This window comes from Polypterus senegalus, chromosome 11 (genome assembly GCF_016835505.1).
Source record: "Polypterus senegalus isolate Bchr_013 chromosome 11, ASM1683550v1, whole genome shotgun sequence".
In the NCBI taxonomy this organism is placed as follows: Eukaryota; Metazoa; Chordata; class Cladistia; order Polypteriformes; family Polypteridae; genus Polypterus; species Polypterus senegalus.
Window position 1 is genome coordinate 129,632,711 of NC_053164.1, and position 13,911 is coordinate 129,646,621.

The following is a 13,911-nucleotide window of genomic DNA, read 5'->3' on the forward strand; positions in this document are numbered from 1 at the left end:
AAAAATATATCTTTTCAAGTTCTATTTAGTCCATATGTGTCAAACTCAAGGGCAGCGGGCCACATCCGCCCAGCGTGTAATTATATCCGCCCGCGAGATCATTTTATATACTGTATTATTGTTATTAATGGCCGGGTATATGAAGCGCTGGTAACACAATAAACTACAGATCCCATAATGCAGCGCTTCAGCTGCCTTGCCGAACACTTACCGCGTTAATCAAGTCTAGCTTATGATGCTGCAAGTTATTGCGAAGCTAGCTCACACGATGCTGAAGCGAAAAGTTGATTCTGAAAATAGAGCCTTTAAAAACCGATGGGAGGCTGAGTATATGTTTACTGAACCCGTGTGTCTCATTTGTGGAGCTAATGTGGCTGTAATTACAGAATTTAATCTAAGACGGCACTATGAGACAAAACATCAGGGTAACCTGAATGCAATGCAGAAGATACAGAAAGCAGAAGAATTAAATAAGAATCTGACACTTCAGCGGGCGTTTTTACCCGTGCACAATCACAAAGTGATTTCAAGTGAAGCTGCTTTTATGGGAGACACAAATGCACCAGTGCAACTTGCCCCACTTTCCCTGTTGCCAAGTAATGTTGAACCAAGTCGTCACTACGGTGTTCCCAAAATACGCACTTTGCTGATAAACTGAGCGCACGCGCACTGAGTTTGCACGGCGCTTTGGTGACTTTGAAGAACAAAAAAGTCCGTCTACATGCGGCTCGAACCTTGTGCATGTTTGGTAGCACATATCTGTGTGAGAAGCTCTTCTCAGTGATGAAGACTAACAAAACAGCACACAGGAGTCGCCTCACTGATGAGCACCTGCAATCCATCCTGAGAATCTCCACAACACAGAACCTCACACCAAACATAAACGAACCTGTTGCCAAAAAAAGATGCCAGGCGTCCAGCTCTAAAATGACATATGAGCAAAGACAACTGAATGATTTGATTTGTTATTGCTGAAAGGAACACATTTTATTTATATTTCCAGGTTTTGTTATGCAGCATGTTCATATTTGAATTTGTATAATTTTGACAGGATATATTTTTATGGAGAGCAAAATCTTTTGGGATATTTAAAATCTAAGTTTATTTTTATATAAAATTACATAAGAGTAAAGAAATTTGAATGTTTGTTCTTTTAACGTTTACTTTATTTCTAACTTGTATAATTTAGACAGGATATATTTTTATGGAGAGCAAAATATTATAAGTTGTTTAAGGTTTGAGTTGATTTATTCAGGAATAATATTCCTGTCTGTTTTTACCATTCCTACCAAAGATATTTCTGTCGACTAAATAAAAATTCCTTCTATTTAAAATTTAAATAGAACTTGAACAAATACGATCGTTCATAATATCCACGCAGACTTGCATGTAAGAGCGGGAGTTATCCGTTTTAACATGCAGCGTATTGCACTGATACGAAATAGCTGTGTGTGTATATATGTAGATATGTATGTATATGTATATATATGTTTATATATGTGTGTGTGTATGTATATATATATATATATGTATTTGTGTGTATATATGTGTGTGTATGTATGTGTGCATGTATATGTATGTGTATATATGTAGATATATATATGTATGTATATATGTGTGTGTGTGTATATAGATGTGTATATGTATAGATATGTATATATATATATTTATGTGTGTGTAAATATATATATATATATTTATATATATAATATATATATATATATATATATATATGACAGCAACACTCATCACTCACAACAGTGACAAAACAATTACATTAACAATCATGTTACGTTATTTTCAAAATGTTTCCTTTTCTTTTTCAAAACTTCTTTAACACACTACTTCTCCGCTGCGAAGCGCGGGTATTCTGCTTGTATATATATATATATGCCAGCAACACTCATGACAATGACAGCACAATTACATTGACAATCATGTTACGTTATTTTCAAAATGTTTCCTTTTCTTTTTCATTACTTCTTTAACACACTACTTCTCCACTACATATCTACATATACACACATACATACATACACACACATATATAAACATATATATATACATATAGATACATATCTACATACATACATACACACACACACACACACACACACATATATATATATATATATATATATATATATATATATATATATATATATATACAGTATATATATATATACACTCTTTGGGGTGCGAGCAACTGTTGCTGGGGGTGCCAGAATCCATCAAGGAAGTAAAATGAAAAACATTATTTGTACAAAATCTTAATTTATTTATCCATTCCTAAATAATTAAATGGACTGGCTATTTCGTATCAGTGCAATACGCTGCTTGTTAAAACGGATGACTCCCGCTCTTACGTGCAAGTCTGCGTGGATATTATGAACTATCGTATCTGTTCAAGTTCTATTTAAATTTTAAATAGAAGGAATTTTTATTTAGTAGACAGAAATATCTTTCGTAGGAATGTAAGTTAAATGTAGGCATCATTGCATAAATTTTTCTTCACCATAGAAATGTAAAGAGTAAATTCGCCTTACATTCCAACCAAAGATATTTGTGTCGACTAAATAGAACTTGAAAAGATCTAATTTTTCGAATGTGATCGCGCAATTCAGATCTAGTTGACGGGCACTACATCGAGCTTGCATGCTGTTGTGGTTCATCTAATGATTACACTGAGTATGGCTTTACCAAAACAATTATTGATGGTGAATAAAGTATCTATTATTCATAAAGCTTCAATTGGTGATCTGTCTTTCTGCGATATCCGCATAGTTTTTTCATACCTCTCAAACCAAGGGGATGCGAGGGTAAAATGAATGGGGAAGCGCTGATATATATGTATGTGTGTGTATATATATGTATGTATATATATATATTGAAATAGTTTTACTGTGAAATAATGCAAAAAGTACACAACACGTGTTTTGCCCTAATTTTGGGGTCATCAGGCGCACATACTCAGTGCACCCCCTCTCGGGAATCGAACCTCGGCACTAGAGTGAAGCCTCTTCCATTAGCCGGCGTGTGGTTTGTCTATTTGAGAGTATGTAGATCGGGTATATATATATATACATATATATATATATATATTTGCAGCAGAGAAGTAGTGTGTTAAAGAAGTTATGAAAAAGAAAAGGGAACATTTTAAAAATAACGTAACATGATTGTAAATATACAGTAATTGTTATGTGAGTGTTATGAGTGTTGCTGTCATCAAGGATTTGATTATCATTATTTCTTTCAATCAGGTTCGTATTTGTAGGATGTGTTGTGTTCAAGTTACATTCCGTGTTTGTCAATCGTTGTAAAGATAACAGGTTTCATTCATCGATTTGTTTCTTACTGCATCAATAAACAGCTCGTCTTCCTCTTTATCTGAGACGTGACACACTGCACGTACGGGTTTTTTACACTGTCTTCCTTTAGCGGGACATTGACTTTTTCCACTGCGTGCTTTGTTTCCGCAGTAGCTGCACTTATGAATATGCTTGTATGTATCACACGCTTCATATTTTTTTGCTGCCTTCTCAATTGTGTAATTTGGTTTTTGTTCAGCACTCTTTGGAAATGTTGCTTTTTGTCTGTGCACTGCGTCAGTTCACGTGAGCCGCTCGGTGTACATGCATCGAAGGTTCCCAGCTGTGCTGGTGCCATCTCGTGCGATGTCAACGGGTGTGTTTAATGTTAGCTAAGACCCGGCACTTAAAAGTTTCTCTTGCAGTTTCGCTGAGTTTGTGCCAAACACCACCCTGATCATCTCATCTTCCTCTGCATAAGCACAGTCCTTCAGCCGTGAATATTTAAAGGCAGTGTTTCTATTGGATTGCCGCTGACGGACGGCCTTATATGGGCAGGCACTAAAGTACGCCTCCCACGGCCATCGAGCAGACGTCTATTATAGTATATGGACGAAAAAATAGGTTTAGGTTATGACCATTACGCTTAGAATTTCGAAATGAAACCTGTCCAACTTTTGTAAGTAAGCTGTATGGAATGAGCCTGCTAAATTTCAGCCTTCTACCTACTCAGGAAGTTGGAGAATTAGTGATGAGTCAGTGAGTGAGTGAGTGAGTCAGTCAGTCAGTGAGTCAGTGAGGGCTTTGCCTTTTATTAGTATAGATAAGCAGCACAGAGCCCAGGGTTCACATACTGGATGATCCTTACATAGTCATGTTGTACCCATGTCTGCAAGTATTTCCTGTAGGTGCTCTGGCTTTCTCCCACAGTCCAAAGACATGCAGGTTAGGTGAATTGGTGATGCTTTGTGTGTGTGTCTGTGTGTTCACCCTGCGGTAGACTGACATGCTGTCCAGGGATTGTTCCTGCCTTGTGCCCAATACTTGTCATCAAAAGTCATCAAAAAAGGGAATTTTTTTTAAAAAATATTTTTATTAATTTTATTTCACTCCATACAAAGCAATCAAGTTTTTACAAAAAGAAAAATAGAGTTAAGAACAGATCGATCCCCACCCTTGAGAGAGAGAGAGCAAGCCAAACGGCATAAAAATTTTACAGCTTTTAAACATACCTAAATTAATAAATTCTCTATGCTTCATGAACTTATTTTAAAATATTACTGATTAGATCCTGCCATGTTTTGAAAAACGTCTGTACGGATCCTCTAACTGAGTATTTGATTTTTTCCAATTTCAAATAATATAACACATCAGTTTCCCACTGACTTAAAAGAGGAGAGTTTGGATTCTTCCAGTTTATCAGAATAAGTCTGCGTGCCAAAAGTGTAGTGAATGCAATCACAATTAGTTTGTCTTTCTCCACTTTAAGCCCCTCTGGAAGAACCCCAAACACAGCTGTTAATGGGTTAGGAGGGATTGTGAGTCCAAGGCTGTCTGAGAGGTAATTAAAAATTTTTGTCCAGAATAATGTTAATTTGGTGCAGGCCCAGAACATGTGACCTAGTGAGGCTGGAACTAGTTTGCAGCGTTCACAGGTTGGATCATGCCCTGGATACATTTTGGAGAGTTTTAGTCGAGACAGATGTGCTCGATAAATAATTTTAAGTTGTATAATTGTATGCTTTGCGCATATGGAGCTCGAGTGAATTCTCATTTGCTACTTTCCACTCCTCTTCTGATATATTAATTGAGAGATCTTTTTCCCAGTGTCCTCTTGGATCTTTGAAAGGGAGGGATTGTAAAATGATTTTATATATTACAGAGATGGAGTCTAAGTCCTTGAGATTGAGCAATATTTTTTCCAGCATGGATGAGGGTGCAAGATGAGGAAAATCTGGAAGGTTCTGTTTAACAAAGTTCCTGATTTGAAGATAGTGAAAGAAATGTGTAGCTGGAATGTTAAATTTGGAATGTAATTGTTCATAGGAAGCAAAGACATTGTCTATATAAAGATCTCTAAGCAAGTTAATTCCAAATTTTTTCCAGATATTAAAAACTGCATATGTTTGTGAAGGTTTAAAGAGATGGTTCTCTTGCAGGGGTGCCACAGATAGAAGCTTCTCCGTCTTAAAATGCCTTCTACATTGGTTCCAGATTCTAAGTGAGTGGAGCACAATTGGGTTATTTGTATATTGCCGATAGCGTGTGTTTATTGGAGCGCATAGCAGGGAATACAAAGAAGTACTGCAGGATTTTACTTCTATTGTGGTCCAAGCCTGTGTATGTTCTTCTATTTGTGTCCAGATTCTTATCGCCTGTATATTTGCTGCCCAGTAATAAAACTGGAAGTTAGGTAGAGCCATGCCACCTTCTGCCTTTTGTCTTTGCAAGTGGAAATCCGACAGGTGCTGGGTAAAATTGAAACGCTTACTGATCAATTGGAGGATCTCAAGGAGACATTCACGACTAGGATTGAATTAGCCGAAAATTTAGCCACCAGTGCTGAAGAAAAAGCAGAAAATGTCAGCTCCGAATGCAAAAAACTCGGAGAAAGACTGGCTGCTTTGGAAGATGGAAGTAGAAGGTACAACATCAGAATTGAAGGTCTGCCTGAGAATCGAGAAAGTTCAAACCCGGTGAAATTCGCTGCTGAACTTTTTCTAAAATAATCGGGGCGACTTTAAAGCAGAATCTGAGATAGCAGCGCTTACAGCGTCTGATCAAACACCGTTAGACCCAGACCAAGGTCTTTTATAGTTCGTTTTGAACGATTATCATTTAAGCTAGAGGTAATGGCACTCCTCAGAAACAAGGAAGATATTATATTTGAAAATAACCACATTCGTATCTTCCTGACTTCTCTCCAGCAACAGTTACTAAACGCGCAGCCTTCTACAACATTAAACAGCGGTTACGGCAAGCCAGCGTCAAATACAGCCTCTTGTATCCGCAAAACTGAAAGTGGAATGGCAGGTCATTTCTATGTCTTCGCTAGCAAGGAAGAAGCAGAAAAGGGATTAAGAAAGCTGATCCCGGGACTATTCTGATACATAATAGTGAGTCATGGCGGTTAATAATCTACTGTCTGATCTATTCGTTTTAAAATAAGGGTTTTATCAGCATATATTCTCATTTATTCTCATTATTACTTAGTATTACTAGGGCGCTATCTGTTTATGTTTTATTGTGCTTAATTACTTTTTCTTTCCTTTTTTTTTCTTTTTCTAATTACTTCATCTCTACCCTAAACAAGACTGTTCAATATCATACCCTTGGTTTATTGTTATTGCTATTACTGCATTAAGACTTGTTATGCTTATTTTGGACACATCTTTAACACCATCACCCGGGTTTATTATCTGGGTGTATCATCTTAATGCACTAAAATTGCTGAAGACTATATATATATTTTAAGTGCAAAATTCTTTTTTTTTTTCTCTTTTAAAGACTATATTGGTAACAGATATCTCTATCTTTTAACCCTAAAGCGCCACTGCATTGGGGCTTGTTTTGCTTTGGACGTGCTCTGTCTCTGGGTATGTCAGAGGACTGGGACTATGTGAAGTGGGTTTTAGCCTCACTTGGGGAGGCAAAATTAAGGGGGGGAGAGAAAGAGAGCAGGCTTGATCTATACCTAATCTATCCTATTAATCTTAATAATTATAACTACCAACGTAATAATAAGCTGCATGGCAACAACTCTAGGGGAAATAGGAAATTAAGACCTAAGCTGTCTCACTTCCAGTTAAGACTATAAAATGACATCAAAAACTCAGAATCAGTGTCTCCATGATGGGACAGTTAACTTCGTAAGCTGGAATGTTAAAGGCCTGAATCACGAATTAAAGAGAAAGAAAGTACTCTCTCACCTAACAGGTCTAAATGCTAAAATAGTATTTTTACAGGAAACCCACTTACTAAGCAAGGATCAGTTCCGGCTGCAAAAAGACTGGACTGGCCAAATGTTCCATTCTAGTTTTACAAAGAAAACTAGAGGTGTGGGAATTCTCATACATAGAACAGTACCATTTGTAGCATCAGATGTAGTATTGGATCCTGAAGGGAGATATGTAATGGTCATGGGAGACTTATCTAACTGTAAAATGATTTTGATAAATGTTTATGCACCTAATGTTGATGATAAGGAATTTATACAAAATTTATTTGCATCCATTCCCAATCTGAACACTCATAAAGTTATAATGGCTGGGGACTTTAATTGTGTTCTAAATCCACTTTTAGATAGGACTTCCTCCACAGGGGGAACGGCATCTAACACCGCAAAGATAATTACAAAGTTTATAACTGATCACAACTTATCAGACCCCTGGAGGTTTTTAAACCCAAATTCAAGAACATATTCTTTCTACTCACCAGTACATCATTGCTACTCAAGGATTGATTACTTCTTTATAGACAATAACTTCTTGCCTAAGATTAAATCTTGTAAATACGATGCTATTGTTATTTCTGACCATGCACCTATGATCTTTGAGCTAAAATTACTAAGCCACATACACTCACCCCGAAAATCCCCTTCTATTAGCTGACGAGAATTGTAAGGAATTTATATCCAAACAAATCAAATTCTTTCTAGAGACAAATACATCCCTGAGATCTCTGCAGGAATACTCTGGGAAACTCTTAAGGCCTTCTTAAGAGGTCAGATTATCTCATATCTTTCCCACAGAAATAAATCCGAAGCCAAGAAGAGATAAAAAGCGAAATTACTAAAATAGATGAAGAACACTCCAGACTACCAAGCGAGACTCTACATAGGAGGAGGCAGGCTCTACATTCAGAATTAAACCTCTTGACAACTAAAGAAACTGAACAACTAATTTACAAATCCAGACATCATTATTATGAACATGGAGAAAGCTAATAAGCTTTTAGCTCAACAAATTCACAAGCAAGAAGTGCATACGCAATCTCGGTAATCACCAACACGAACGGAGATAAAATCATGAACACAAAAATATAATGCACACTTTCAGAGACTACTATAAATCCCTATATACTACTGAGTTTAAAGAAGACAATACACATCTAATGCATTTCTGGATACATTACAGATACCACAAATAGACGCTTTTAGTGTGGAGGAACTTGATAAACCTCTGGCATTATCAGAATTACTAGATGCTATAAAGTCACTCCAAGGTGGAAAGCAGCAGGCCCTGATGGCTACCCTGCAGAATTTTACAAGAAATTCTCCGCTCAGCTAGCTCCCTCCTATTAGCAACATTTACAGAAGCCAGAGATAACCAATCTCTTCCACAAACCTTTGCCAAGCACTAATCACTGTTTTCCAAAACAAAATAAGGACTTATTACAATGTGCATCATACAGACCAATTTCACTTCTGAATAACGACGTTAAAATACTCTCTAAAATCATAGCTAGAAGGATGGAGAAAGTGCTCCCTCGTAATATCACAAGACCAAACTGGATTTATTAGGGGCGACACTTATCTTCAAATCTTGACGCCTGTTTAATGTAATATACTCACCAACTAAATCAAACACCCCAGAAATATTATTATCATTGGATGCAGAAAAAGCATTCGACATGATTGAATGGAAATACCTTTTACTACATTGGAGAAGTTTGGGTTTGGCCCAAACATTTGTGCATGGATTAAATTACTGTATACTAACCCAGAAGCTTCAGTTTGCATCAATAACATTTGCTCAGACTACTTTAAACTAGAGCGTGGCACTAGACAAGGATGCCCCTTGTCACCGCTGCTGTTTGCGATTGCCATTGAACCACTGGCAATACATTGTCGAAATACTGATCAGATAAAGGGGATTAGCAGAGAAGGACTGGAACAGAAAATCTCATTATATGCAGATGACATGGTACTGTATATATCGGACCCAGAAAATTCTGTGCCTGCAGTCTTAGCAGCACTCACAGAATTTCAAAAGATCTCTGGTCTCTGAATTAATCTGAATAAAAGTGTACTCTTTCCAGTGAATTCTCAATCATATAATATTAGATTAGACACCCTACCTTTTATCATTGCAGATCAGTTTAAATACCTATAGGTAAACATCACAAGTAAACACAAAGCTCTTTATCAACAAAATTTCGCCGTCTGCATGGAAAAAATTAAACAAGACTTGCATAGATGGTCAACCCTTCATCTCACACTAGCTGGAAGAATTAACACTGTTAAGATGAATATTCTTCCTAAGCTCCTTTTTATTTCAAAACACCCCAATATACATTAATAAATCATTCTTTAGGCAATTAGATTCAACAATAACCTCATTTATTTGGAATTCAAAACATCCATGCATCAAAAGAGCGACCCTACAAAAAAGGGTATTTTTAACGTGTGGCATGGGGCTCAGACAAAACCTTTTCCTTTAGTAGTTTAACTTCAAATAAGCACCCAATTGAAAAACCACGTCATTGACAGAAATTGTGACAGGTAGCCTCATCTTGCTAGAAATAACCTTCACTTATATCATAGTCATCCAGTTCATTCACAAATAAGTCATAAAGAGAAGCATGCCTCACTCGTTCGTACATTTATCCAGGAATACTGTGATCTTAAATTTCTTTGGGATTGCTTCATTATTAAGACAGTAATACTTCATAACTTGGGGCCTCGACCATTAGAATCACCCGGTAGTTAAGTGACTTGCACTCTTCAGCAGGGCATGAATAAGTGTAGTGGAAGAATATTTGATGATTTTCCATGGTGATGTTCCTTTCACTGCCTTTCACTTTTACAGGCTTTGAGCTGTCATAAACAAGAGAGGGCATGTAAAGTAAAGTGATGTTTTCAAAGAGTTCTCAAACACATACACATACACATACACTTAAGTTTTCAAACACGTACATATCTATGGAAATACTGACTACGAGGTGGTATAGAAAAAATTGTCATTCTTATCATCATAATTGTTTTTCAAGTTCAAGGCTTTTAATCTTCTCCAGTTCTGTTTGGTCATGTCTCTTTGACTTATGTCCACTTATGTCACTTCTAATATTTTATTTTATAATGAAAAAATAGAGTACATTAGTTTTTTATCGTTTATAATTATTATTTTTGAAGCCAACTTGTTGGTAATAATGTATCTATACACACATCATTTCTATATCCATCCAAACATTTTATTTACCTTCTTAACCAACAGATGTTGATTGGGGCTGGCACCATTGGCAGGAACAAACCCAAAAAATTCACCAACACAGTATAAAACAAAACACACTCACTCACTCACTCATTCACTCCCTCGAGGAAGAAAGATACAGGGAGAACTTGGACACTACACTGTAACATTTGCTGCAAAAGGATTTGAATGTGGGGCTGTTGAGCTGAAAGGCAGATGTTCCAGCCGTTGCAGCATCTTTCCTCCCCTAAATGTATCATTGCATAAGTTATCAGTTCATGGCATCAGAATTGTAGGAAAATATTATGCACTGTTTAGTCTCCTACACAGAAACACACACAATCACACACATACATCCATATTTGTGTTTAAAAGCAACTGCACATTTCATTATAATAATGCAATCTTTATTTGTACAGTTATTATAATGAATGGCATGGCAGCAGACTATAGGTAAATATGGAAAAAGTTACATAATTCAATAAATCAATTTTAATGTTAATACTATAGCAGGAACTTAAAGACAGGTTTGCCTTATCTTTTAAAAAGTTCTATTTTTCTTTCATTAGAAAGTTTGAATGTCATTACTCTTAAACAGTCATCTCACAACATTCACTTCTAATAGCGCGCTTCATAATCATGGACTTCCTGGTCTTAACCTCAAACTCTGCAGACTGAAGCCAGTTTGAAATGTTAAGATAAGTTAAGGGTGAGCTGAGACTGATAGGAGTGCTTCTCTCATTATGCATATTTTCATCCTTATTTTTTTACAAAGTAAGTAAAACACTATGTACAGCCATATTTATTAAAACAAATAATTACTGTGTTTCTTCATTTGATATTCCACAGTACTTACTGTAAATACTTGTATTTTATATCCTAACTTTCTTGTTATATTTTTAAGCCATGGATCCAATTGACATGACTTCAAATGTAAAAGGTATGTTACATCATTTTGCTTGTTTCCTAATTTTTTTTTTTAATAAACTATCATTACATCACAAATCAGATATTTGCTGTTTTGTAAAGACTCGCTTAATAGAAATTGTAGAGCTGTAAATTCACTTAATGGTTCTATTACTTAATGTAATCATGCTCAAATTCTGAAAGGTTTTTTCTTCAGCAGTGACAGTAGTTTAAATATGCATTATGTGGTTCAAATCTCTCTGAATAGTTGTTTTAAAGAAGTTTAATTACATTTTTGTTTTTCTTTACTCCATTAATGCCAATATTAGCTACTTTTATGCTATTTTAATTTACTTTGTCTGATGCAGTAAATACTGTAAATTTGAAAGCATATTCGACACTAGCTTCAAAGTCAGGCAAATTGTTTCCTATTATGGACAATTAACTGCTGTGAGAATAAAATTGTGTGTTAAAAAAATGAAGGAAAGAAACAAGCAAGTATATAAAAAGTTCAACTTAAAAAACTGACTGCTGTATTTTAAGCAGTTCATAAGTATACAATAAATCAGCCTTTTGGTGAAGATCTTGATACTTCAAATTTATCAGGATGTTTTAAATTTGCTTTATCAGTTTCATTTATTGAATTAAGTTTTCTGTCAACAAAAATAAATGTTTATAGCAACAGATTACACACTTTCAAATTGAATCACACTGTTAATCTCCACATTCATTCAAACGTGTGCCTTTTTTGACTTTTGAACATTTCTGCTTCATATAGCATTCCTGTTCTCTCAGCTCACGCATCTTTGTCTTAGTTTTGGCTTCTCACTGTCTGCTTCATTTAGCTACATACACAGAGCTTCATTGCTGGCCAGGCACTGTGACACCTGTTCCATGAGAAGGTGAATATCCTCCTGCACTGCTCAGTTATGTTGTACACCTTCACTGATCTCCACACCTTTTCTATATCAAGGAACAAAACTAGTATGTTATGGCAATTTACAGTAGGAAGAAACTAGAGTATCAAAGGGAAAGTTTGTCAACATAGGGACAAACTTTACATATTGGAGTTGTAATGTGGCAGTACTAACCACATTGCCACTATTTTGCATTACATTATATTATATCACTTTTAAATATAATATCACAAACACAAAATAGCTTTAAATATTTATTTTTCTTTTTTATTTAGACTTCTCATACTTTATTGCTTCCCCTGTGATGGAAAAACTCTTAATTTCATACAACTGAAGCTAATAGAGTATCTAACCTATGGCTGCATTATTTGGAAAAACACAGACATTGTTTAATAAAAAAAAAAACATTACAAGCATTTAAAATGTCAAAATATTTAAAAGATAAGATATATTTGGAGGTAATCATTTAGAAATTTGTTTTAAATCAAATCTTTAATATGAATTAGAATGTACAGCATATATTTGGATTGAGTTTAATAAATCTACAAATACAATGTCCACTTGGTATGTTATTGTTCTACTTTCCACTATAAAAGTTATTAATATACTGTAAAAATATAATCACTATGAATACTGCAAGTATTTTAACATTGACATCAACATCAAACTAGCATTTATGACAATCAATTACCCAGTTTCCTCCTGTGGAGAAATCTATCTATCTATCTATCTATCTATCTATCTATCTATCTATCTATCTATCTATGACAGCAAGAGTCTATTTAAAATCACGAACCTACTGGCATTTCACAAATCTGTTCCCATCTATTTAGTTATCTATGAAGCTTGATATCGATCTAAATAAATAATTGTTCTTTGTGTGGATGTTTCTTTGGGGAACCAAAAAAGGTGCAAATTAATACACTTTTCTAGCAAATTAATATACCTTTCTAGTATTAATTTGTTTCTATAAACAGTGATGTGTAATGGCTAAGAAATTATCTATAAATATGAAAAAAACATCATTTTCTCATGTAACAACTATGTTGCTTTTCTGTTGCAGGAAATGCATCTTGTGAGCTGCAGAAACCTGAAATGGAGATTATGCCCAATGTTATTGAAATGATGAGCCGTGAACACACAATCAGCTGCTCAGCTCCCCAGTGTGTCTCTGGTGTTAGGTGCCGCTTCTTCAGGGGAGCTGAATCAGAGCCGTTCAGATCAGTGAGCTCAGACAGCAACCAGTGTGACTTCACTGCAAGTGGAGGAGAGCTGCTGGGAGATATGGATCCAAAAAGTCTAGGCTATCTGCATTTCAGTTGTGATTCTAAAAATATTATCAACAATGAAACCTCTGGGAGAAGTGACAACTTTGAAGTAATAGTAAAGGAGCTTGGTACGTATTAACTCAACTTTAAGTATTGCTTGGCTAAACTTTTAATTTCAGTTCCATTACCTGTACATCACCTGTAAAAGTGATCCACTGAATTACCTAATTAATGAATTAATGCTGCATCACCTAACAAGTAGCGCATGTTCCTCCCTTCATATGAGCACATTCTTTTCTTTTAAAGTCTGCCTATCTGTGGT

General features: G+C 35.5%; 2 protein-coding genes across 5 annotated transcripts in view; both read left to right on the forward strand.

The window, feature by feature from the left end:
- LOC120539518 overlaps positions 1-13,911 on the forward strand; it is a 580,969-nt gene that overhangs the window by 418,741 nt on the left and 148,317 nt on the right. The gene's annotated exons all lie outside the window — the stretch shown is intronic.
- Positions 1-13,911, forward strand: part of LOC120539517 — an 85,699-nt gene that overhangs the window by 19,991 nt on the left and 51,797 nt on the right. For both annotated transcript variants that reach the window (XM_039769649.1, XM_039769650.1), the window contains 2 exons: positions 11,403-11,438; positions 13,385-13,717. In XM_039769649.1, the coding sequence (XP_039625583.1) occupies positions 11,403-11,438; positions 13,385-13,717 (369 nt within the window). The remainder of the gene's footprint in view (positions 1-11,402; positions 11,439-13,384; positions 13,718-13,911) is intronic.